Genomic DNA, 24,932 nt, shown 5'->3' on the forward strand with positions numbered 1-24,932 from the left:
GGCCCCGCCCCTCCTCTTCAGGGCACGCCCTTCGCGTCGGCGGAAGCGCGCTGCGCCACGTTCCGCCCCTCCCTTTCGCGCGGCCTCCCACTTCCGCTTCCGGTGCGGGCCGCGCGCGAGCGCAGCGGTGGGAGGCGGCGACGAGCCGGTGAGTGCAGGCAGCGGGCCCCGACCTCCTGGCTTTCGGGCGGGCGTCAGCCCAGCTCCGCCCTCGTCTCGGCCCTTCCCCGGGGTGCCGTGAGCCTCTGCTCAGCCCCAGCCCCGAGGGCCGCCGGCCCCGCACCCCCTCAGGCCTGCCGCGCCTCAGGCCGCGCCCCTGCCCCCGCGGCGGGCCAGAACTCGCCGCGTCGGACCCCGCCGCTTGCCACAGGCCCCGCCCCTTTGTCAAAAACCTTATTCCGAACCCTAAGGCCCCGACCCGGTCCTCGAGCCCAGTCCAAACCCTGGGGCTCCGCCCCTGTCTGCAAGCCTTGCCCCTCAGCTCAGCCCACCCCCTCCCGTCTGCCCGCTCCGCCTCCGTCGGTCCCTCTTCAGATTTTCACACTCCCCCCCCCCCCCCCCCGCCCCCGCCACTCAGATTCCTTCTGTAGACCTCAGCCCCACTCTGGTTTTTATTTACAGCACCCCACCATGTTCCCCCTCCGCCCCCGATCGTTGTCGTCTTTCGTCCACGCCCTTCACCTGCCCTCCGTCCCGACCCCCACCCCCCTCCCGCCAGTCCCATTACAACTACTCTGTTCCCATGAAGTCTTGTCTTGTCTTCACCTGCATTCATACCGTGCCCCGCCGCCACGGTAACCCCATTTCCGCCCTTCTGCCTCCCTGGAGCTACAGCCCCAGCTGTTTGGGCTCTGCCTCCAGACCTTACATCAAAGGCTCGCTCCCAGCATTCCAAAACCTTTTCATCCTTGATTCTAGCGCCCTGAACTCACGACACTCCTTCCCCGGGGAGGCTCACTCCAGAATCACCTGGGGGGTTTCCAGAACGCCCAGGGTATTGGCTCAGAGTTGCCAGGGATGCGCCTCAGCATCTGGCGCGAGGTCCTGCAGCCTCCCTTCCCCTCCCTGCAGCAGCGGGTGTTTAGGATCGGTTCTGTCACCAACTCGTTGGGCGACTTTGGTTCTTCTGCCCCTACGGTTTTTTACAGCGCATCTGACGCTCCCCTCTCATCCCCCCAGGTTGAGGCCCCACGCTCGGCCTCACCACGATGTGGCACGAGGCTCGGAAGCATGAGCGCAAGCTTCGAGGCATGATGGTTGACTACAAGAAGAGGGCAGAGCGGCGGCGGGAGTACTATGAAAAGATTGTGAGTAACGGGCCTCATTCTGGGGTGGGGGCTCCCCTGGAGGGCGAGGCCCTGGCCACCCTGGCGAGGTCTGGGCTTGAAAATATGCCACAACAAGGGCCCAGTTTCCTCAAGAGGATGGATAGTCATTTCCCGGGCGTAGTCGGTAAAAACCAGAGGGGTCCTCTCGGCTATGGCATGCTGCAGTGCGGGCTCAGTACCGAGCTGGCGTGAGCAGGAAGGAGGAAGGTCTCTGTAACACTCGAAGCAGGCCAGGTAGAAGACCGACCACCTCCCGGATGCTGTCTTCCTGCTGCATTCGCAGCGCCCGGAAAAGCTCAGCCCTTCTTGAGGTTTGGCTCGGCACCCCGTAGGAGCGCCATCAGTATTCATTAAGCAGACGCTGACCGCTCTCGTCTCCTGTTTGATGCTTCGGTTGCTTTTGGAGAGACCACACTCCCATCCTGTGACCTGAAAGGCCCTTATGGTCTGACCTCTATCAGCCAGCCTCTCAGCTTCATCCTTGAGTTGCTCCACTGGGCGTATTTCCATCTCTGTCACCACAGGGCATCGTGCCTGTTAATGTCTCCCCTCGCCTGTTTAACTCCTACTTGCCCTTGAGATCCCCCCTCCCCCCGCGCCCAGCTGGAAATGGCACTTGTTTTTGTTTTTTTTTTTTTTTAACGTTTATTTATTTTTTTGGGACAGAGAGAGACAGAGCATGAACGGGGGAGGGGCAGAGAGAGAGGGAGACACAGAATCAGAAACAGGCTCCAGGCTCTGAGCCATCAGCCCAGAGCCCGACGCGGGGCTCGAACTCACGGACCGCGAGATCGTGACCTGGCTGAAGTCGGACGCTTAACCGACTGCGCCACCCAGGCGCCCCCGGAAATGGCACTTGTGTAGTAGGTTCAATTCTCCTGTGAGACGGTATTAATACGGATGTTCCTGTTCACAACTGCAGTACTGCTTTAGCGCCCTACCTGGTCTCCTGGCCTTCATTCTTGCCCCGCTCCAATCCATCCTCTTCAGCAGGGCTAGAGAGGTCTTTCTAAAGCACAAGGCTGACCCTGTCCTTCACTTGCTCTGAACTCCTCCATGGCTCCCTAGTGCTCTTGAGAGAAAGGCCAGGCTCCTCAACACAGCCTTCAAGCCTCACGTGGTCTGGCTTTTTGCCACCTGCTCCCCCCTTGCCCCTTTAAAATTTTTTTTTTTTTCAACGTTTATTTATTTTTGGGACAGAGAGAGACAGAGCATGAACGGAGGAGGGTCAGAGAGAGAGGGAGACACAGAATCGGAAACAGGCTCCAGGCTCTGAGCCATCAGCCCAGAGCCCGACTGCGGGGCTCGAACTCACGCGAGATCACGCGAGATCACGCGAGATCGCGACCTGGCTGAAGTCGGACGCTCAACCGACTGCGCCACCCAGGTGCCCCTCCCCTTGCCCCTTTAAACTCGTGCCACCCTGCTTTCTGCCTCGTTCCTTTGCTCAAGCCATCTGGCCATCCTTGTTATCTAGGGTGATATTTCTCTAACACAGAAGATGTATAAAGAGTATCAGTTTGTTTCTCAGGATTCAAGAGCCACGGGCCTTTGCACGAGCTCTTCCCATGCACGGCTAACTGCTGCTTGTCCGTCAGATCTCACTTCCAAGGAAGTCTTCCTCATCCCCCATACTCCAGCAAGTGTTCCCATGAATGCCGTTATAACCCTTGTTCTTCCCCTTAGGAATTTCTTTTTTTTAATCTAATGTTTATTTATTTTCGAGAGAGAGAGGGAGACAGAGCGTGAGCAGAGGAGAAGCAGAGAGAGAGAGGGAGGCACAGAATCCAAAGCAGGCTCCAGGCTCTGAGCTGTCAGCACAGAGCCCGACGCGGGGCTTGAACCCACGAACCACGAGATCATAATCTGAGCCGAAGTCAGACTCTGAACAACTGAGCCACCCAGGCGCCCCCTGGCACACACATAACAACACACGTATCCAGCTCTGTAAGACTGGGGACTGGTTGTATTCAGGTCATCTTTGCATCCTAAGCTTGGGGCCAACAAATATGGTTTGAAAGAATAGTTGAGTAAAAATACTAATACTAGTAGTTACATTTTAATTGCTCCTCAGACACCAGGCTCCGTGAGAAGAGCTTTAGATACATCCCCGTAGTCATCCATGAAATAGAAGTGCTATTATTGTAGGAAGGGATTCTCTGAGAGCTCCTCACTTGCCTCCTGTCACCCAGGAAGGAACTGGGCGGAAGGGAGAGCCCCTCTCTGGCGGTGTCGAAAAGATTACAGCATGACCATGAGGGCAGGGCCTGGGTCTGTGCTGGCCATAGTTGAGGCCCTAGTGTGGGCCAGGGACGTAATGCTTAGGAGTAAATAGCTGTCCTGAGCTATAATAAGAGCTCATGGGGTACCAGACCCAGTGCCTACTACATTGGTACATTCTTTCTAGCCCTTTGAGCCGGCCTGGGAGGTTGGTATTGATGCCTGTGTTAAGGTGATGCTGATAAGAACGGCTAGTCTCTTGAGCACTTGTGTGTTAAACCGCCGGGCTAAGTGCTTGACATGCATTTACGCTTCATCAGATCTTCTCTGTAGTCTAGGGGGTGGTTCTTATTCTTACCTCCATTTCATAGATGAGTGAACTGAGGCTCAGACAGTCATGGTCAACAGTCCTTTAGCAAGAGGGCAGAGCTGGCATTCTAACCAGACTCTGAACCTTGACCTCTCTTAGAACCTCACTTGGGCTTTTACTGCAGAAATACAGGTTCTGAAAGGTAAAGCTACTAGTCCAAGGTGACACAGCCTGGAGGCAAAGTATTAAAATGGTTAAGGCCTTTGAGTTTGAGTCCTCGAGGTCTGGGTTCAAATTCCAGCTCTTCCACTTACATACTGCATGACCTTGGGCAAGTAACTGTCTCCCTGAGCTAGTTTCCTTTTTTGCTTTTGAAATGATGTATCCTAAAACATTAGTGGTTTAAACAACATAGAAGTTTCTTTCTTTTTTCCCCAAAAGCCCAGAAATAGCCAGTTCTGCTTAAGGACCATATAGTTGTTCACCTGCACATGGATTCTCTTACCAGTGTTGTTTCAAGGTCTAAGAGGGCTGCTTAGGCACTAGCCATCATGTCTGCATTCCATCCAGCAGGGACGAGGAGGGAGGGAAAAGAGGCAAAAGCGCTTATGCCAATTTTTAAGAAAGTTTCTAGATGTTTGCACACAACACTTGCACTTATCCCACTAGGCAGAAAGTAGCCCCGTGGTCGTGTACAGGTGCAAGGAAGGCTTGGAGGCATAGGCTTTATTCTGGATGGCCTTGTGCCAGATGTGTTAGGAGCCTGTTACTATTAAAGGAGGGGGAGTAGATGTTGGCTGCCAGTTAATGGTCTGCCACAAATGGTGGGGGGTGAGCACCTCCCTCACAGGGCTGTTCATTGAGATTGGGCACACAGACCTCAGCGCAGGCTTGCCCAGGGTGACTTACTTGCTCAGTGAATGCTAGCTCTTGCTACTGAAGTTCTTATCACCAGGTAGAGCTGGAATTGTCATGGTGTGGAGGAAAGAAGGCTGGAGTTGGGTCGTTGTCAAGGCCTGGGATTCCAGGCTCTTTTAGCAGGGGAGCTCCCTGAGCTTTATTTTCCCTCTCGGGACAGTAGTGATCATCAGCCTCTCTCACTGGGTGACAGGGTAGAAATTCAAGAACAAGGACAGTGTCTGTGGAGTGCTTTATGGTGTGGGCCTGTACAAGCCTCCATTGTCCCCATACGTGAACGTGATCAGCATTCAGAGCTGAGCTGTCACGCTGTGGGCAGTGGCTGGTGGCTGCTTTGGGGAGGGGATGGGGCCGCTCACACGGGTCTCTCATCTTATTCTTGGGCCGAGAGGAGGCTGTGGGGCAAGTGTTGAAGAAGCCTTGGTAGTTTGTGGCCGGCTGAATGGGTGTGTCCACACAAGGCTGGTTTCTCTGCTCTTGATTTGTCCTCGGTGCCTACTTTCTCTCCCTCCCTGACCTTGGTTCTGTCATTGCTCGCGTCCTTGTCAGGTCTCTTCTTTAATCAGTGGTTTGGATGAGAAACAGAATTCTCTGGTGATAAGAAAATGGGAAATAAACAGTGCTCAGTTCAGGCATCTCCTCCAGAAAGCCCCAGGCTGACCACCCCCTCAGCCCCCAATCCCTGCCAGCCGCTGCCCAGGCCAAGTCAAGCATTTCCCTGGGCTCCCCCATCCCCCTGCTGCCCACTCTAGGTCATCACTGTGTGGGACAGGTCTATCCCCGACACTGGACTATGAGCTGTGAGGGGTAGGGCCGGGGCTGTCTCAGTCATTGCCATGGCCCTAGCACAGGGCCTGGCACATAGTGGGTGCCTGCTTATCAGTTCAGTGAATGAATGAGAGTCCACGAACTCCTCTGACTTCATCTGATGCTGGAGGCAGAATAATCCAATGGTTAAGAATAGATTTTTGGGGGGCGCCTGGCTGGCTCAGTTGGAAGAACATGCGACTCTTGATCTGAGGTCATGAGTTTAAGCCTCACGTTGGGTGTAGAAATTAATTGAATTAAAACTTGAAGGAATGGGTCTTGGGTTTTGAAGAGGTATTTGTACACCCCATGTTCCTTGCAGTATTACAATAGCCAAGATGGGGAAGCGACCTAAAGGCCCGTCTGCTGATGAAGGGATGAAGGAAATGTGGTGGGTCCATAGGGTGGAGTATTGTTCAGCCTTAAAAAGGGAAAAAAATTAAAAAAGGTATCCTGTCACATGCTGCAACACAGAGGAACCGTGAAGACCTGATGCCTAGTGAAATAAGCCAGTCACAGAAAGTGATGCAAGATTCCACGTATATGAGGTATCTGAAAGTAGTCAGGCCCTTAGAAACAGGAAACCGAGGGGCCCCTCGGTAGCTCAGCCTGTTGAGCCTCCGACTCTTGATTTCGGGTCAAGTCATGATCCCAGGGTCGTGGGATCGAGCCTTGCATCGGGCTCCATGCTGTCAGTGCGGAATTCTCTCGGGATTCTTTCTCTCTCCCTCTCCCCCACTCTCAAAATAAATACACTTCAAAGAGGAAACTGGAAACAGAAAAGTGGTTCCCGAGGGTTGGGGGGAGGAGAAAAGGGGAGTCACTCAGTGGGTGTAGACTTTCAGTTTTGCAAGACGAAGAAATTCTAGGGATCAGTCGCACAGCAAGGTGCCTGTGACTTAATGCCAACGTACTGTACGCTTGAAAGTACTTAATGTGGTAGATTTTGTATTCTATGCCTTTTACTAGGAAAAAAAAAACTACTTTTGAAAAAAGAGTGGATTTGGGGGCAGACCCATTTGGGTTCAAATCCTAGTTCTGCTTGTTACTGGCGTGATTTCAAGCCAGTGGGCCTCACACCTCTGAGCCTCAGTTTACTCATCTGGAGCACTACTAACCTTTGTCCCACAGCTGAGAAGTTTGAGAAAATACGCGTAAAATGCTTAGTTCAATGCCTGGCTTTTAGGACAGTTTTTTGACTTTCCTAGAATCTCCTAGCAGAGCCAGGCCCCGGACTTAGATTTTCACTCCCAGCCTGATGCTTTTTCCTTCCTCTGGTGCAGGCGCAGCCAGTGGCTTCCCCATTGCAGTCAGAGTCCCGTTGTAAACGGTGTCCCTCGATGGCCGTGGGCCCCAGGCATTTGGCCAGGAGCAGACTCAGGGGGGCTGAGGGGGTCTTGGCCAGGGGCCTCACAGGGCTGAGGGAAAAACAAGGGGCTCGGTCTCCTGATCCGCCAGGATTCACTCTCTTCCGTTCTGTCAGTGTTCCCGAGCACCTGCTGTGGGGCAGGCCCTGCTCCCGGCACTGGGGATACGACGCAGAGATCCCTGCCTCGTGGGAGTTAAGTTCTAGAGTGGGAGACAAGTGATAAATGAACGGAAGGTGCAAGACCAAGCGGTAGCAGGTGTTGTGAAGAAAACAGGTGGAGTTGGGGCACCTGGGTGGCTGTCAGTTGAGTGTCTGCCTCTTGATTTCAGCTCAGGTCACGATCCCAGCGTTGGCCCTGTGTTGGGCCCTGCACTGAGCGTGGAGCCTGCATAAGATTCTGTCTCCCTTTGCTCCTCTCCCCTGTGCGTGCTTTTTCTAAAATAATAAAACAGTGGAGTTCAGGAGAGCAAGAGTAAATACGGGCTTGTGCGGGGAACTACTTAGAGTTGATGAGGAGGGCTTCTAGAAGGAGGTCAGAAATAAGCGAGGGGGCAGCCACCTCCTAGAGCCTCTGCAGGCTGAGGGAAGAGTGAGCATAGAGGTCCAGAGCAGAACGTGGGCGAAGTGGTCAAGGAATGGCGCGGAGGCCAGCGTGCCCCGGAGCGGAGCCAGGGGAGAGAGGTCGGAGAGGGACGTGGCCTGATAGGCCTTAGCAGAACCCCCAGGCCCTGTGTGGGAAATGGACTGCGGAGGGCAAGGGGGCCGTCAGCAGGGAGCCCGGGAGGAGGCTGCCAGGGGGTCTGGGGAGAGGAGATACCGGCTGGACCGGGGTGTGATGGGAGAGGGTTGGACTCTGGGGAGGCGCTGCCAGGAGTGTCGCCGGCATTCAGCGGATAGCCCAGCAGCCCTTCTTGTGGCTCCCGTGGGTTTTGTGACGTGGCACACAGCAGGAGCCCAGCCAAGACCTGACACTCGGAAGCTGGGTAGTGGGGGCTCCGGTGCTAGCTTGTATCCTTTCCTCACACCTTCATGGGGACTTGGAGTCGTGACCCCCCACACAGCGGCTCAAGCCTGAGGGGCATAGACTCAGGGGACATTCTCCTCTCCGTTGGTACCTTTTTAACAGCTTTATTGACGTAGAATTCACATACCGTGCAGCTCAGCGGTTTCCAGTATATTCACAGGCATGTATATCCATCACCACATTCTAATTTTAGAAAATTTTCATGACCCCAAAAAGAATCCCATACCCATTAGCAGTCAGTACCCCCAACTTCCCACCGCTGGGTAGCTGCTAATCTACTTCCTGTCTCTGTGGATTCACCTCTTCTGGACATTTCACATAAACGGAGTCATACAACACGTGCTTTTTGTGACTGATCATTTAACGTTATATTTTCAAGGTTCATCCATGTTGTAGCACATGTCACTTCTTCATTTATATTGGTAATTTTCCACTGTCTAAATAGACCACATTTTATCGATCATCTGTTGATGGATATTCGATTGTTTCCATCTTGGGACTGTTGTGAATCGTGCTGCCTGAATATTTGTGTACAAGTATTTGAATATCTATTTTTAGTTTTTGCGGTGTATCCTCGGGAGTGGAATTGCTGCATCTTAGGGCAGTAGTTTAACTTTTCAAGAACTTAATTTCTCCATGTTCTTGTCAGTATTGTCAATATCTGTCTTTTCCGTTTTAGCTTTCCTAGCGAATGTGAAGCAGTGTCTCGTGGTTCTGATATTTCTGTGATGAGTCGTGACACTGATCTTTTCATGAGCTCACGTGGTCCTGGTGTGTCTTAGAGGCCAGTCTAAGCCACAGTGCTCACACCTGGCTCTGAATGAGTGGCGGGGGGGGGGGGGGGGGCGCGAATGCTCGGGAGATAACATTTTAGGGGCAGGAGGTCTTGGTACTTGCTGTACAGAAAGTTGGACCAGAGCTCAGAGCCTTTTCCACCATCACAAGGCCCCCTGTCCCTAGAGGTTAGGTGGCTCCCGTTAGTCCTGCCACCCTGTGCAGCTTAGTTTCCCTCTGAAGTACGGCCCACTTGACATCAGAAGTGAGCCTACTGCTAAGCTTGGTTGCGGAGTGCTGGCAGGGCTTGGAGCTCAGTGGGGTGGTGACCTCCATCGCGTCTACCCCTGCAGAAGAAGGACCCAGCCCAGTTCCTGCAAGTACACGGCCGAGCTTGCAAGGTGCACCTGGATTCTGCCGTCGCCCTGGCCGCCGAGAGCCCCGTTAACATGTAAGACTGAGCTTGGACGGCAGGGTCGTGTCTGTGTCTGAGGGCTGGAGGTCAGAAGAGACCGAGGGTATGAATAGACCTTTGGGGACTCAGGCAAGGAACGCTTGCCTTACGCGAGAAGGTGACCGTCACTGGCTGAGGAGAGCCAGCAGGGGTTGGGATGGAGGCCCTGGGATACAGAGGTGGTTGGGGTACTTGGAGGGGAATGGGTGAGGCCGGTGCCAGGGGCCCAGATGAAATGGGAAGTGGCTTGCCACAGGGGATGTTTCAAGGTGACCGGGGCTTAGAAAGCGGCCCCTGGGACCTGGCTCAAGTTTCTCTCTCGTTTGGTTCTGCGAATTAGGGCCCTTGTTTCCTCAGGGCCCTATTCAGGCCCTAACCAGGCCAGGAGCCTGAATGTGGATTCGGGGAAATGAGTGAGAAGTGGGGGGGGGGGGGGGGGGGTGATGGTGGGCTCCATGGCCTGGAAGATCACAGGAGCTGAGGGTCAGGCTCCCAAGTTTGAGGTGACAGGGAATTGACATGGGCACTGGGGACCCTAAAGTCCTTGTTCCCCTAAACTCCTTGCTCCCTTGCTCCCCTGCTCCCCATTTTCAGGATGCCCTGGCAGGGAGACACCAACAACATGATTGACCGCTTCGATGTCCGTGCCCACCTTGACTACATCCCCGACTACACCCCCCCGCTGCTCACCACCATGTAAGCAGCTTCCCTAAGGCTTGCCAGACAGGGAGTCTGACCCTTGCTGCCTCTTCTTCCCCAAACCGTCGCCTGCCCATCACCTTCCTGGGAAGGAGCAGGTGTGCTGGTGGGGAGCCTCCCAGCCCAAGCCCGGCTCCTCATCCAATTCCTGCTGGCTTGGGGTGGGGCCCGCCCTCCCCCTCTCATCTCAACATCTTGACCTCCTCCAAAGCTCCCCAGAACAGGAGTCGGACGAGCGGAAATGTAACTACGAGCGCTACCGAGGCCTGGTGCAGAACGACTTTGCTGGCAGTGAGTGAGCTGGGGTGCAGGGAGTGGGTCGGGAGTCCATGCAGATGGAAACACCGGTTTTACCCCAGTCGTTTCTCCTAAGGGACCTGGCGTTTGCTCCCAGCTCTCTCCCTCCTGGGCCTCCGTCTCTGGACCCAGTACAGTGATATCTGCTGGGTGAGGTGGTCCTGTTGAGGTCACTTCCACATCCCATACCCTCTGCCTCTGTGGTCTTTTTTCCTGAAAAATTGGGGAAAATAGCAAGAACACATTGTTTCCCTGTGTGATGTTCACCCTGCTTGTTTGGGTCGAATGTCACTTTAAAAAAAATTTTTTTTTCAACGTTTATTTATTTTTGGGACAGAGAGAGACAGAGCATGAACGGGGGAGGGGCAGAGAGAGAGGGAGACACAGAATCGGAAACAGGCTCCAGGCTCTGAGCCGTCAGCCCAGAGCCTGACGCGGGGCTCGAACTCACGGACCGCGAGATCGTGACCTGGCTGAAGTCGGACGCTTAACCGACTGCGCCACCCAGGCGCCCCCGAATGTCACTTTTAAAGAGGAAACGTGTTTTAGGAATTGTTTAGAAATATTAGAGTTTAACAATCTGCCCAGCATTTGTATACATTTGTATATGTCTGGTATTGTTCTCTGAGCCGTCACCACTGCTGTTTTCACAAATGAGAAAATGGAGGCTCAGATTTCTTCCCACTCTGGGCTTGCCCAGGGATATTCGGACCCTGAGTTTTTTATCTGTATTATCTCATTATATCTGATTACATCTGCACAATCACCTAGGGGTGGTACCCATTTTAAAGACAAGTATGTTGAGGCTCAGGAATTGGTGGGAACACTGTCTAAGGAGCTGGGATTCTTACCCTACCCTTGACCACTGCTGCCTCCTGGTGGACAACTCTGAACTTTAGCTCACCCCCTGAGACGGTCTTTGAGACTTCCCCTTCCAGGGCTTCCCTGTTGAGTTTTAAAGAGAGGACAGGCCCACATGCAAGTCCCTCCGCCTGGCGGGCCTTGCTGTCCCCCACCCAGAGAAGGGTGGTGATGTTGGTTTTTGTCCCCCAGGGTGGGTGTAAAAGTTTGGGGAGGGATGCGTGAAGGCCCAGCACCGAGCCTGGCACAGTCAGCCACTGCCGTGGGTTTGGTATGCCCTTATTTTTTTTGTTTGTTTCTAAGGTAGACATTTCAGCATCTCTGAAATCAAAGATTGCCAAAATTCTAGCAACTGATGAGGTGTTAGGGTCTGGGAGATTTATCATCCCTTTTTGCTTTCACCAGAGGTCACAAGGGTTGCTGGTGACGGAGTCAGAGTTTCCTTTTGTTCTGACTCCTCACTCGTTTATTGCCACAATTCCCGAGCACCTGAGGTACATGACATGCTCCTCTGGGGCCAGGGGGTCTCCTTAGGGAGAGGGCGACAGCCACATAGTCACCAGAGTGGGTGGTGATTGCAAACTCAGGTGGCGTTCTAGCACACAGTGGGCCATTCTCTGAGGTCCTTGACCGAGGCTAGGGTCAGGGAGGGGTGGAGAGGAGCTCTCTGGCAAGGAGAGCCCTGTAGGGGGGGTGGAGGTAGGTACTCTGTGGGGACAGGGCGAAGGCCTATGTGGCTGGAGTAGGGAGAGCGAGGCACCTGCATGAGATAGGCCAACAGGGCCCTTTCTCGCCATGGGCGGGAACCAGAGTGGTCACTGGAGCAAGGGACAGTGCTGCGCCACCTCCAGGCTCGCCCGGCCCATCCACCTGACTTTTTGGGTAGTAGAGCTGACGCCCAGGGGAAGGGGGCTCGCCCAGGGCCCCACGCCCAGTCGGGAGCATGTGTTTCATTGTAGGGAGCATCAGGGAAGTCTCTGATACAATGCTGAGCTCCCCAGTTAGGTGTTGTGGGTAAGTGAGAGCCCAGATGGCTCTAAACACATAATTTAAACTTGAGCCACAGTGAGCCACCTGGCAGAATAGCCCGTGGAGTCCAGGTGACATCGAGCGCTCAGGATAAGCCTGTGGTTCTGAAGGACCCAACCCGAGGCCTCCCTTCTGGGGATCAGTCATGTGGCCCGGGTACCAGGTGCTCAGCTCACTCCTACAGCCGAGGAAACGAGGCAAAGAGCAATTAGGTCCCTTCACCATGGCAAGGCCACCTGCAGTTGTGTGTCCTCACCACACGGTTTACGATGATCCGCAAATCGGCGACTCTGTCCCTGGCTGTGCTTGGGTTGTACCCACCCTCCTACCCGCCGCTGCACACACGTGTGTCCCCTGCCTCCTGAATTCCCGGTGACCCCGTCCACTCTGCCTTGCTGCAGTCTCCGAGGAGCAGTGCCTGTACCAGATCTACATTGACGAGTTGTATGGAGGCCTCCAGAGACCCAGTGAGGATGAGAAGAAGAAGTGAGTTGGGTGTCGGGGGAGGCAGGAGGACTGGGAGCCCCACCAGCACGGCCTCATCCAGCTTGTCCACATCAGTGTCCCCAGAGTCAGGGCCAGTGCTTGGCACACGGTGGGCGCCCACTTAGTAGGAATTTAGAGGAGGAAGTGGTGGCCAGAAGCAAGAATTTGCTCAGAAACCCCTGCCTTGAGTTTCCAGCTTGCAGCGCGGTGGGAGGTGCCATTGGTTGACCCGGCCCGGGTTTGAGTCCTGAGCGTGAGGACTCCCTCCCCGAGCTTTGGCGTGCTCCCCTATGTGACAGGCTAATGGGGGTCCCCTCTGTTTGCGGGCGATGGAGCTTATGGACGGCCTGTCCCGTGCGTGTCCTTCAGTAAGTGGGTGCTCAGCAGCAGCCAGTGTCACTGTGGACGGGGCCTTCTCAAGCCGTGTCCCTCGGGAGGAAGGGCGGGGCCTTACCTGGAGCTGCTGCTGGCTCAGGGAGGTCCTCAGCTGGCTGTGTCGCTGCTCTCTTCGTTTCCTCTGCCTGGGCAGCCTCGTGCCCTCCAGGGCAGCGCTCAGCCCGCTTGTCTGCGGCGGTCCTGGGCCCGACTCCTCCCCTCCTGCTGCTGAATCTTCCCCTTTGTGATCCTGAGCGCTTGCTGCTTCCCTCCATCTGCAGTTTCCGCAGATGTAATGGAAGCTTTTTGATGACTGATCTTTACCCAGGAGCCTACTTTCAGGAGAAGGCTGGCACTAGAAGGGCGGCAGGGAATGTTGACTACTTTCATTCAGCGACAGACATGCATGAGGCCCCTCCTCTGCTCTGGCAAAGCTGGGGCATATTGTTACCCAGGATAACTGGGTCCTGCCGTCTCGGGCTCAGACTGCTGGGGGGGAGACAGATCTGTCCCCCGACAGTAATGATCCAGTGTGGGTGGGGCTGAGGAGCTGAGGATGGTGCTCGACCCTGCCTGGGGGAGGACTTCCTGGTGTGTTGGAACTGGAGTCTGGGGGAAGAGGGAGGGGTTGTGGGAGGCAGGCGCAGAGGGTCCTAGGCTGAGGGAGAGCACGTGTGAGGGCCTGGAGGCAAGGGCACCCTTGAGAGGTCAGAGTGCAGGGGGTCAGTGTGCCCTCGAGGCTTGGCTCTGGGCTGCGCCCTGCCCTTGGCCTTCCTGGCTCACGGGCTCCCCCGGTCCCAGGCTGGCGGAGAAGAAGGCTTCCATTGGCTACACCTACGAGGACAGCACCGTGGCCGAGGTGGAGAAGGTGGCGGAGAAGCCAGAGGAGGAGGAGTCGCCAGCTGAGGAGGAGAGCAACTCGGACGAAGATGAGGTCATCCCCGACATCGGTGGGGTCCCCTCTCTGCCCTCCCCCACCCCGCAGTCCCTGGGCATCGTTTTCGTGTCTCGTTCCTCACCCTCTGTGGGGCGCCCTGCACTTACGAGCCCTGTCTCTCCCGCCCCCACTCTGGGGCGCTCCAGCCTCTGCCGTCCTCCCTGTCTCACTCATGTGCTCCTCTTTGCTGGCCTCCCTCTCTGTACGTGTCGTCTCATTTCTAGGACCCTCCTCTTACGATACTGTCCCCACCTAGGCTCTGTCTCCGTTCTCTTCTACTTGGTCAGCCTTCTCCCCGTTTTTCTCTCCCCTCTGGAAAACGAGTGTTCATTCAGTTCCAGAGTCATCCCTTGCCGCCCCCCACCCCCCAGCACTGCTGTTCCCCCCCTACCCAAATATCCGTGGCTCCAGCCAGCTACCCGTTTCCCCTCCTCAGCCAGCCGCTGCTTATCACACACATGTAAGGGGTCCATCCTACCTTCCACTTACTCATGGTGCATCCAGCTCCTGAAAACCCATGACCTCCACCCCCTGCCTCCTGCCCACTTAGATCTTTACCCACCCCCGTCCCCCCTCACGTATCCTGCATCGCTGCCTCCACTTGTCTCGCTCGTCCATCCCGGTACTCTACATCCGGACCCTCATCCGTTGCATTGCCTCTCCCCCGCCCCTTGCCCTTCGTTGTGCTCGCCTCTGGCCAAGCCCCGTGCCAGCTTGGGGATGCTGAGATGAGCTGACTCGTTCCCTCCCTGCAGAGGCCTGCAGTCTGGTGGGCGTCCCCTCGTGCCCCCGCCTCCTGGGGCACTGCCCTTCTCCCCGCTCCTCTCACTCGGCTTTGGTCCCTGACGGCCTTTCTCTTGGTGCAGACGTGGAGGTGGACGTGGACGAACTGAACCAGGAGCAGGTGGCAGATCTCAACAAACAGGCCACGACCTATGGCATGGCCGACGGTGACTTTGTCAGGTGAGGCCTGCTGGCTGGTTCTCCCCACTCCGGACCTGGCATTTGTCATTACCCCTGCTACCAACGGCCACCTTATTCGTGAGCACTAGTGTGCCTGGCCCCGTGTCGGGGGCTTCACACACACGGACTCCTGAGCTTGTGGGATGGATACTCACGACCGGGCCTTGCCTGTGCAGAAACTGAGGCTGCGCCCAACTCCACGTGACTTTGGCCATCTGACCCCTAAAAAAGCTCACGGGGCTCCTGGGCCTGGTGGACAGCACCCTCTGGTGGAGAGACTTCATTCACTGGATTCACTTACTTGCACTTGTCGAATGGAGCCTCTTCCCTGAGTCCCACCCTGTGCAGATCACATAGAACGGTCCCAGCTAACAGAGGATTGAGTCCGAATCTGAATAATCCTGTCTGAACACAGCACCCTCTGCCCAGAACCCTCCATGACCACCCCGTCACTCGGGCAGCCAGAGTCCCCACCATGGCCACGACGTCTTACCTGTCTGGTCCTCTGCCCCTCTTCCCACACCCCGCCCCCAGCCTCCGTGGCCTCCTTACCCCCGAGCCATCCCCCGACCAACTTTAGGCCACCGTGCTGTTGGCTCTGCTGGCTTCTGTGTGGCTTACTCCCCGAGGCTGCTGCTTAGCCCTCCCTTTCTCTGCGTGGCTTCTGTGACCTCCCTGTCGAAAGCTGTAGCAGATTCTACCAGTTCCCTGGCACTTTCTTCCCCTTTCTACAGTCAAGGTTGTCACCATCTAACCTAATACCTCGGTCATTGTCCGTCTTGTCCCCAGAACGTAAGCCTGTGAGGGCGAGGATTTTTGTTTGTTTTCAATGCTGAATCACCAATGTGTAAAATAGCGTTTGCACGCAGTAGGTGCTCAATAATAGTGCTGAACGAGTGAGAGACTCCAGGATGGCACGGGATCCCTCGCTTCCTGCGACAGCCCTGTTTGTGGCCTGCCCACTCCTCCATTGTCACCGTCCTCTCCTTCCACAGGATGCTCCGGAAAGACAAGGAGGAGGCGGAGGCGATCAAACATGCCAAGGCTCTTGAGGAAGAGAAGGCCATGTATTCGGTGAGGGCCGGGTCGGGTGGGGGCAGGGGTGTACGTCAGGGAGGGCATAGCCCTCACCGGCCAGGTGCCCGTCCCACTCCAGGGCCGTCGCTCCCGGCGCCAGCGGAGGGAGTTCCGGGAAAAGCGACTAAGGGGCCGCAAGATCAGCCCACCCAGGTAGGTCGGGTTCTCCCCTGTGCCCTGCCAGCCTCATTCTTTCCGGGCTCTGGGGGAGGGGCTGGGGCTCAAGGAGACTCTTTGGGGGCACGCTTTCGTTTGTGGACAGAGTCCTCCTAGTGAGGCAGTAAATGGGAAAGATTCAGAATAGGAGTGGCTGAGGGGCGTGTGGACGCCCTGCCCTGCCAGCCACTCCCCGTACCCTGCTGGACTTGGAACTCTTGCCAGGCATCCCAGGCACCTGTGGGGAGGTGGTGTGGAGTAGCTGAGGGCAGAGTCACGGGGAACAGGCCTGTCCCTGAAGTCCTGCCCGGTTCTCCTCCTGGGCTGTGTCCTTGTCAGATTTGGGGCAAGTGACTTCTATCTTCGGTTTCCTCCTTTGGAAAAGAGGCATTGTCATCTCCCAGGATTGGGGGCGAGCCAGTGCCCACTTTGAGGCCTAGGGCGGGTTTGGGTGAGGCAGAGGTGGGGTGTGGAGAGTCCACCTAGTCCAGCGGCCTCGAGATGAGCCTGCTGCAGCTTCTTAGCCCTGGAGGCCGCGGGCAAACCCATGCCGCTTTTTGCTGTGTCTCCTCTGGTCGGGGAGGGTCCTTGAGGGGAGCTGTGAGGGTTAAACAGCCTCTTGTGGGTTCACAGGGCTTGGTGTGGGGTCTGGAAAGGGTTCCTCAACAAGCTGCATGGATTCTTGCTGTCCCCATTCTCCCCTAGAGGTCGTCAGTGTAGTGCATGAAAGCATGCGCTCAGGGTCTTAGGGCCTAGCTGTGAATCCCAGCTCCTTCATTTAGGAGCTGTGTGATGCTGGGCAAGTGACTCTATCTCTGGACCTCAGTTTCTTCAGCTCTGAGGTGTGAATGATTACATTACCCATGGCAGAGTTGTGAAGCAGTTGAGGTAGCTTTTCTAGTTTTATTGTTGTCATTAACAAGCCAGGACCCAGTTAGCAGAACCAAGGACTTGGGAGTGGCAGGAGGGACACTTCAGTCTAGGGTCAGAGCCCAAGCAGGATTGAGGCCGCTGAAGTCCTTGTTGTTCAGGGTCAGGAGGGGCCCGGGACATTCACTGTTTGTGGTGTGTGGCCGAGGTTCAGGCTTTGGACAGATCTGAGGCGAGGCGGGCAGAGGGATCAAGGTAGGGCTCGGAACCTGGCCGCAGCCGCCTCCTCCACGGACCCAGTACCTGGCCTTGAGTGCCTTGGTTGGGGGGATGGGTGCAATTCCGTGCCCACTCAGATGCCCAGTCCCTGCTTGTCCCGCCCCATTCTCTCCACAGCTACGCCCGCCGAGACAGCCCCACCTACGACCCCTATAAGCGGTGAGTTTCCAGGGCCCAAGGAAGGGCAGGGCTGGGGAGGAGGGGCGGGGCCACCCTGTAGGCTGCTCTGAGACCTCAGACTGGCACCTGGTGTCACCTGTGGGTCTGAATCATTTTTCTGTTTTTCAGAATGTTACTCTGCTTTCCCAGTTTTTTTTTTTCCTTTAAACGTGAACCTTCTTTGATCTTCTGATTTAAACACAACGTGGTTGTGTGTTAAAAATCACCAAGCATGATAGAAAGCCCTGACATAGAAATCAGAAGTCTCTTTGATCTAAATTGCCAGAAATAACCAGTGAGAAATATGGCCCAGAAGGGCCTGGCCTTGCCCATGTGTGTCTTCAGGATGTGGGAGTAGTTGGGGCAGGGGCCTTGAGTTTGGACGGACATCAGTCTGACCCCCCGTACGCTTTTCAGGATGCAGAGGGAGGGACCTGCCTCTCTGGCCTCATGGAAGAATAGGTAAGGTGAGGCATGTGCCTTTCAGTACAAGGTCTGGCACAGGCAAGCGCTTGGTACAGAGGAGCTGTTAGGGACGTAGGTAGTTTTCCCTTGTGATGATGGAATTCAACCACACTTAACGTTCCAGAACTTGTTTGAAAGCTACGTCGAGGAGATCTTTCTGGATCTGTTCATTGCCTTTTAATAGTTCCATGAGATCGATACATTTTTCTGTCACTCGTTTTCTTACTTACTTTGAGGAGGCTCCGTGGTTGGGAGTCAGACCCTTACAAAGCTGAGTTTCTCATCTGAGCTTCTCACCGTCCTCGTCTGTGGCCCTGTGCCGTGTTTACTTAGCCAGGGGGCTCCCGGGGAGCCTGGCAATTGAGCCCCCTCCTCCCTGCCCTGTAGGTCACCCTCAGAGTCCAGCTCCGAGTCCCGCTCCCGCTCCCGCTCCCCGACCCCAGGCCGTGAGGAGAAGATCACGTTCATCACCAGTTTTGGGGGCAGCGATGAGGAGGCAGCCGCAGCAGCGGCTGCAGCAGCCGCATCAGGGGCCACCACAGGGAAGCCCCCCGCGCCCCCCCAGCCCGGCGGCCCCGCACCGGGACGTAATGCCGGCGCCCGGTCGGTAACGCTCACGCTGCCCGTCCTACGCCCCCGGCCACCGTGGGGGGGACCCAGGGCAGTGGGGGGCCACGGCCCAGGCCCATGCTGACCGGCCCTCCGTGCCCCGCCTGCAGCCGCCGCTCCTCCTCCTCCTCCTCCTCCTCCTCTTCTGCCTCGAGGACCTCCAGCTCCCGCTCCAGCTCCCGCTCCAGCTCCCGCTCCCGCCGTGGCGGGGGCTACTACCGTTCCGGCCGCCACGCACGCTCCCGCTCCCGGTCCTGGTCCCGCTCCCGGTCCCGCTCCCGGCGCTATTCTCGGTCCCGTAGCCGTGGCCGGCGGCACTCAGGTGGGGGCTCCCGAGACGGACACCGGTACTCCCGTTCCCCCGCCCGGCGTGGTGGTTACGGGCCCCGGCGTAGAAGCAGGTGCGTGAGGCTGGCGTGTGTGTGTGGGGGGGGGGTTGGGGGGGGTGGGCGCGGGACCGGGGGGTGGGCATGGCCCGATGTCAGCGAGACCAGGCTCTAGGGGACCAGGCCACTGCTGTTTTGTGGGGAAGCACTCGGTTTGCAGAGGGAGGCACGTGCTGTCTGTTCTCCGTGTGTGGTGACGTGGGATGGAGCACAGCCACATCCCCGGGGATGCAGTGGGGACAGGAGACTGAGCTGCTCCTCTCCTGGGGAGTCCCCAGGCCAGTTCCGGTTGGGGGGATTGTGTCTGGAGTGGTACGTGGACACTCCAGGGTGCCCTTTGGTTTGCACTGGGGACCTGGCTGACCTTTAGGCCTGGGGTACTCTGGGCAGAGAGGTGCTGCTGCTGAGGCAGGAAGTGAAGCATCTGGGGACTGGAATGTCCTTCGTGGGCTCTGACCCGGTGGGATCAGGGCTGCCTGTGTGAAGGCAGCATGGCTCAGCCTGCGGGAGTGTGGGCTGTGGAGCGTCTGCCTGGCTTTAAATCCTGGCCCTGCTGGTAGACTTTCAGGGCTTCGTTTTTCTCATCCGTAAAATTAGGAGAGTGTTGCTCTCGCTGAGTCGGCGGGAAGGTGTGACAGGTAACGCAGGGGACTGCTCCATTGGGGCCCTGGCGTTGGGGGAGCGCTTCTTCCGTCAGCACTGTCACCTGTCCTATGGCGTGCATCTCCACGTCAGCCGCCTACAGGGGCTGGTGTCTGAAATAAAGGGGCCAGGTGGGCCCCGGCGGACTGAGGCGCACGCGTTCCGTCAGTCGGGTTGTTGGTTGTGCGGCAGCAGGTCCAGTGTTGTTCTGTCTTGTGGTTTCTCGAGAGAAGTTGAGAGTCTGGATTTTTAAAGGGTAGTTCGTTTTCTCAGTGTTGTCAACGAGTTTGAGTTTTGTGAAAACTCGGACAGCTCCTTCCTGACAGAATCAGTGTGTAGTGTGGATTTGGCTTCCGGATGGTTCTCTGTAGCCTGACCCAGGGTGACCACGGGAGAAAGGCTGGGGTTGGAGGAAGGGGGCCTGGCCACATCTTGAATGCCAGTCTGAGGGTGAGCCATCGCTGAGGAGCCCCCAGGGTCCTGAGCAGAGGAGGGATGGGGCTACATGTCCCCAGCGTGGGTCTCGTGGGATCTGTGCTCTGGATTGGTGGGGAGAGTGGGCACGCAGGTAAGGAGGTGCTGAGGGTGTAGGTGGGGTCACAGCCCCTGGGCGCCCAGAGCTGGGCATGGTGAGTAAAGGGGGGAGCCCGCCAGCCACGTCCCACCCTCCCAGAGGTCACCTCCCAGGGAAGTGGGTGAGAAGGTGTCTCATGAGCGAGAAGCGAGGAGCCATTTCAGGGTGGTCGTATCTGGAGGGTGGTCTCTGTGTAGACACCGAGCAAGGCCAGGGGGCAGCCGAGGAGAAGGCAGCTGGAGAGAAGCGGGTGATGGCACCTGGACCTACCGTAGCCAGCCTAGCGGGATGGCTGTCGACTTGGAGCCCAGGCGGGGGTGTGCGGGGGGCGGGGGGGGCTCCGTGGCTCCTCACGGCCCCTCTCTGGCCACCCCCCGTGCCCCTAGGAGCCGCTCCCGCTCCGGGGACCGGTACAGGCGGGGCGGCCGGGGCCCCCGGCACCACAGCAGTAGCCGCAGCCGCAGCAGCTGGTCCCTCAGCCCATCCCGCAGTCGCAGCCTGACTCGGAGCCGCAGCCCCAGCCAGAGCCGCAGCCGCAGCCAGAGCCGCAGCCGCAGCCGCAGCCAGAGCCACTCGCCATCGCCCCCAAGGGAGAAGCTGACCAGGCCGGCGGCGTCCCCTGCTGTGGGCGAGAAGCTGAAAAAGTAAGTGGGGGCAGGGGGCCTGGGGGAGGACAGTCGTCAGCCTCAGGCGAGGTGGCTGAGCCTCACCGTTCTCTTTCTGAAGAGGGCTTGGTCCTGCCTCGGGAGGTCTGAGGGGCACGTGGCCCCAACTTGGGAGGGTAGATCTGAGGGGCGTCCGAGGAGTCGCAGCCCTTCCTCGGATGAGGGTTTAGGGGACACGGCCCCTGTCTCGAGAGAGCCGAGAGGCACAGTGTCTCCTCGGGGGCGTCCGAGGCCCACTGTCCTCAGACGGTCCCGAGGTTGCCTGGGGTCAGAGGTGGCAACCGTCCTTTCCTCCTCCCAGGACCGAACCTGCCGCTGGTAAAGAGACAGGAGCTGCCAAAGTCAGTAAGAATTTGGAACTCGGCCGTCTAATTCCCGCCAGCAGCAGTGCCCGAGAGCTGGGCCCGGTGGGCCTGCAGGGGGGGCCCGGGGGGGGTCGGGAGATCCAGCCCCGGGGTCGAAGGGGGCTGGGAATGCTCTGCCCCTTGAGATCTGCGTCCCCCTCCCCTCCTCAATGTCCAGCGGGGCTCCAGCCGTCCCCAGGCTTCCCAGACCCTTGTGGCGGGCATCTGCGGCCTGTCCCTCCTCCCCACGCGCCCCCGCAAGACCCAGGCTCTTGGATGAGGTAGGTTGTTGGAGCTCCGGACACCCACCCCCTCTCCCGCCTCTTCTCCCCCTTCCCCAGCCCAAGCTGACGCCACAGGAGAAGCTGAAGCTGAGGATGCAGAAAGCACTGAACAGGCAGTGTATGTCCCACCACGTGCACCCGGTCTCCCCGGCCCCTTTCCGGCGTCCTGTGGGGGAGGCCCTGCCCTTCCCTGCACGGGCGGGCATCAGCGTGCGTGCCGTTCTGCCACCACGCTAAGGGCCTTGGCCGTCTGGTGGGCCTCTCTGGGCTCAGCTTTGGCATCGGGAAAGGGGGGGCTCTTGAGGGCACCCCTCAGCGATCGTGTCCCTCTTTCGCTACAGTCAAGGCGGATAAGAAGGCGGCGCAGGAGAAGATGATACAGCAGGAGCACGAGCGCCAGGTAGGAGTGAGACTGAGGAGTGGGGGCGGGACGGGGGGTGCCGGCCGGGCCCCCCCTCACGGCCATCTCTGCCACAGGAGCGGGAAGACGAGCTTCGAGCCATGGCCCGCAAGATCCGCATGAAGTAAGACCGTCGCGCTCCTGCCTCTAGGTCACAGCCACCCGCTCGTGGGCTGCCCAGCGTTCTCAACCGCCCGGTCCCTAGCTAGAGCCCTGTGGTCTGCTCCGGCCCTAGGGGTGGAAGGCAAAGTGCCCGCCTGGCCCTCAGTGTCCTCCCTCTGTCCTCAGCCTTTGTGCTGCACCTGCTGGGTCTCCTCCTGGCTCTGCCGGCCCCGGAGCACGGAGCCTCTGCTGTTCCTTTGCCTGGCTTCGTTTGTGGGGGGGGTTCCCGGAGGGGGGCTCCCTGACTGTCCTATCTAGGGTAGCACCCCAAAACGCTCCATCCCTCAAGGCTGCTGTGTTTTCTTTTTTTTTTTTTTTTTCCAACGTTTATTTATTTTTGGGACAGAGAGAGACAGAGCATGAAGGGGGGAGGGGCAGAGACAGAGGGAGACACAGAATCGGAAACAGGATCCAGGTTCTGAGCCATCAGCTCAGAGCCCGACGCGGGGCTCGAACTCATGGACAGTGAGATCGTGACCTGGCTGAAGTCGGACGCTTAACCGACTGCGCCACCCAGGCGCCCCTGTGTTTTCTTCAGAGTACTAACCCCCGCTTGGCACGTGCTGTTCTGTTATCTCGCTTACTAGTTGATGTCCCTCAAAGTGAGATGAGGACGGGTTCGGTGCTGGCTCCCTGCTGTGCGCTCAGCCCCCAGAACACAGAAGTGGTGCTTAGTAAGCCAACCCCGTGGTGGCTTCCTCTTCTCCCCTTCTGTTCCTCAACTCCTCACTGCAGAGTGGACAGGCTCGGGGCCTGGGTCAGACAGACGTGAAGTCTAGTTCCAGCTCTGCCTCTCTGTGACCGTGTGGCCCCAGGGGTGGTTGCCAGCTCTTTCCTCGCTTCAGATGTTTTTTCATTTTTTTTAAATTTATTTTTGAGAAGGTGGGGGGAGGAGAGAAAACACAAGCGGGGGAGGGGCGGAAAGCAAGGGAGACCCAGAATCTGAGGCAGGCTGTGCTGACAGCTCAGAGCCTGACGCAGGTCTCAAACCCACGAACCACAAGATCATGAGCTGAGCTGAAGTCCAGTGCTTAACTGAGCCACCCAGGCGTCCACTCCCTTTTTTTTTTTTTTTTTTTTAATTATTTTTATTTATCTTATTTCACTTAAAATCTCATTTCATGCTCTGCAGCCAGGACAGATCTCGGTGACGACCTCACAGGGTAGCTCAGGGATTAGTGCTCGGAAACCGTAGGCCTGCTCGCTCGGGGCCGGTGTGCAGAACCAGAGATCTAAGTGCTCGGTGTTGGCGAGGAGGAGAGTCCGTCGGTGGCAGGGCCGTGTTTCTTTCTGGTTCCACTCGTACTTGATGTGGGTCCTCAGACAAGCAACCTCACCTTTGAGCGGGGACTCTCCACTTCCTCTCCGGGGGATCCTTCTGTGGGGCTTCCAGCGCGGTCCCTAGCATGTCAGAAGTCTGCTAGTTGTATTTGTCGCTGTGGTTTGCTTTTTGCGAGCCCATCGTGTGTGCCTCTGAGGACGCTGCCTGCTTGTCAGGTGGGGAAGCAGAGTGCCCAGGGACTCAGCGTTGTGGCCAGTTCTGATCCTGCCTCTGCCGCCCCCGGCTGTGGGCCTTTTTTCCTGTCTGGGCCTCCGTTTGCTCGTCTGCTAAATGAGGATGGAACAGTTGTCCCTCCTTACAGGCTTGTTGGCTGGATTCACTGAGATCAGGGCCAGGCGAGTAGAAGGGGCCCAGTCCCCGACTTTATGACAAAGGCTGGTAAAGCACGTAGTGTGTGAGTCCCTGTGTTTTGAGACCACCTAAACTGACAGGAAGTGGCCAGACTTTCCAGTTCTGTATGTTTGTTCAGCAGGCCTTTCGAAGCCAGGCCGACTGACATTCCAGTCCTGGCTCTGCCCAGCCTGTTCCCTCCGAGCTCAGTGTTCTCATTTCCAATCAAGGACGGCAGCAGTACCTGCCCTTGGGTTTACCCTGCCCTTGGACTGGGATGTTGGAAGCACCTGCCCCGGGCAGGCAACCCAGCCCGCCCTCAAGTTCAGCATTCTCTCCGCGTGCTCATGCCTTCCCCCGGGTCGCCTCCCTTTCTGTGCAGGGAGCGGGAACGCAGAGAGAAGGAGAGGGAAGAATGGGAACGTCAGTACAGCCGGCAGAGCCGCTCACCCTCCCCCCGCTACAGTGAGTATCCCCACGGCCGCCGCTGGATGCCGCGTCGAGGTCCAGCCCTGGAGCCCCGTCCCTGGGCGTGTGTGTGCTTTGTTCTCTTTTCTCTCCAGGTCGAGAATACAGCTCTTCCCGAAGGTAAGCAAGCCAGCCCCGCTCCCTGGAACATGACGTCCCCGCCTCGATTCTCCATTCCCTCTCTGTACCCCTCTGCGTGTGGAGGCTGGCCTGGTCCCGTTAGCGTCCCTCCCTCCGCAGCTCGCTCCCGGTCACGGGTGCGTGTGCATGCAGTGTGGCTGCTTCACCCAGCCCTCACGGGGTCCCTCCTTTCTCTCTCCAGGCGCTCAAGGTCGCGATCTCGAAGTCCCCATTACCGACATTAGGCAGAAGTGTGGGGGGCTGGGGGGTGGGGTGAGGGCTCAGGCTGTGATGCTGCTGGTTTTATCTCTAATGAAATAAAATCACTCGCTATTTAATTCCCTTTACCCGGCCTCGGTGTCATCTGTGTGGTCAGTGTCCAGCCACCAGGGATAGCTGGGGAGGAAGCTGGTTGGGTCTGGGGACAGGAGCCAACGCTAGGAGCCCACGTGGCAAGTCCTGCCCACACCTGGGTGTCTAGGTGGCGGCTCCTTGTCCATCAGAAGTGCTTCTGCTGCAGTCCGTGAGGGCTGGGGCACGATCAGTGGGGATCTGTGGGGAAGGGCCTGGACCGGGCATGTGGAGGACGGGCCAGGACTTTGCCCAGGGGCCCCTGGTGACAGGTCCGGGCTTCTCCCCACCCTCGTCTCGGCCCCTGCCCTGGCCTCGCCCACACTGGGAACCGGGAGCACGGCTTTCTGTGCCAGTCTTGCCGTGCCTGGGGCACTGGGGGCTGGCCTTTCCCCTCA

The 24,932-nt window shown here is 57.5% G+C and overlaps 1 protein-coding gene across 5 annotated transcripts; it reads left to right on the top strand.

Moving 5' to 3' along the window:
* The first annotated feature begins 55 nt into the window (after positions 1-55).
* Positions 56-24,530, top strand: CLASRP (CLK4 associating serine/arginine rich protein). Of its 5 annotated transcripts, none has more exons than XM_086690070.1 (21): positions 56-148; positions 1,180-1,307; positions 9,104-9,201; positions 9,799-9,900; positions 10,115-10,194; positions 12,492-12,576; positions 13,753-13,901; positions 14,755-14,851; positions 15,847-15,925; positions 16,008-16,081; positions 17,351-17,392; positions 18,245-18,460; positions 18,577-18,867; positions 20,455-20,712; positions 21,035-21,074; positions 21,419-21,479; positions 21,703-21,761; positions 21,839-21,885; positions 23,826-24,060; positions 24,159-24,183; positions 24,386-24,530. In XM_086690070.1, exons 2-21 carry the CDS (start codon positions 1,209-1,211, stop codon positions 24,502-24,504), a joined length of 2,256 nt encoding a protein of 751 aa, XP_086546196.1. In that variant the 5' UTR covers positions 56-148; positions 1,180-1,208; the 3' UTR covers positions 24,505-24,530. The 5 variants fall into 5 exon arrangements, 4 of the variants coding, with proteins under 4 accessions (XP_086546196.1, XP_086546197.1, XP_086546195.1 ...); XM_086690071.1 differs by having other exon boundaries at positions 23,978-24,060; XM_086690069.1 differs by having other exon boundaries at positions 24,159-24,530.
* Positions 24,531-24,932: the final 402 nt, after the last annotated feature.

This window comes from Puma concolor, chromosome E2 (genome assembly GCF_028749965.1).
Source record: "Puma concolor isolate L17-30 chromosome E2, mPumCon1.1.hap2, whole genome shotgun sequence".
Taxonomy (NCBI): Eukaryota; Metazoa; Chordata; class Mammalia; order Carnivora; family Felidae; genus Puma; species Puma concolor.

Excerpts from the sequence above, each read along its gene's own strand:
- CLASRP (XM_086690069.1), top strand. The coding sequence starts at position 1,209 with ATGTGGCACGAGGCTCGGAAGCATGAGCGCAAGCTTCGAGGCATGATG. Across the intron at positions 12,577-13,752 it reads AGTGAGGATGAGAAGAAGAA|GCTGGCGGAGAAGAAGGCTT; the intron begins GTGAGTTGGGTG and ends CCCCGGTCCCAG. Across the intron at positions 15,926-16,007 it reads AAGAGAAGGCCATGTATTCG|GGCCGTCGCTCCCGGCGCCA; the intron begins GTGAGGGCCGGG and ends GTCCCACTCCAG.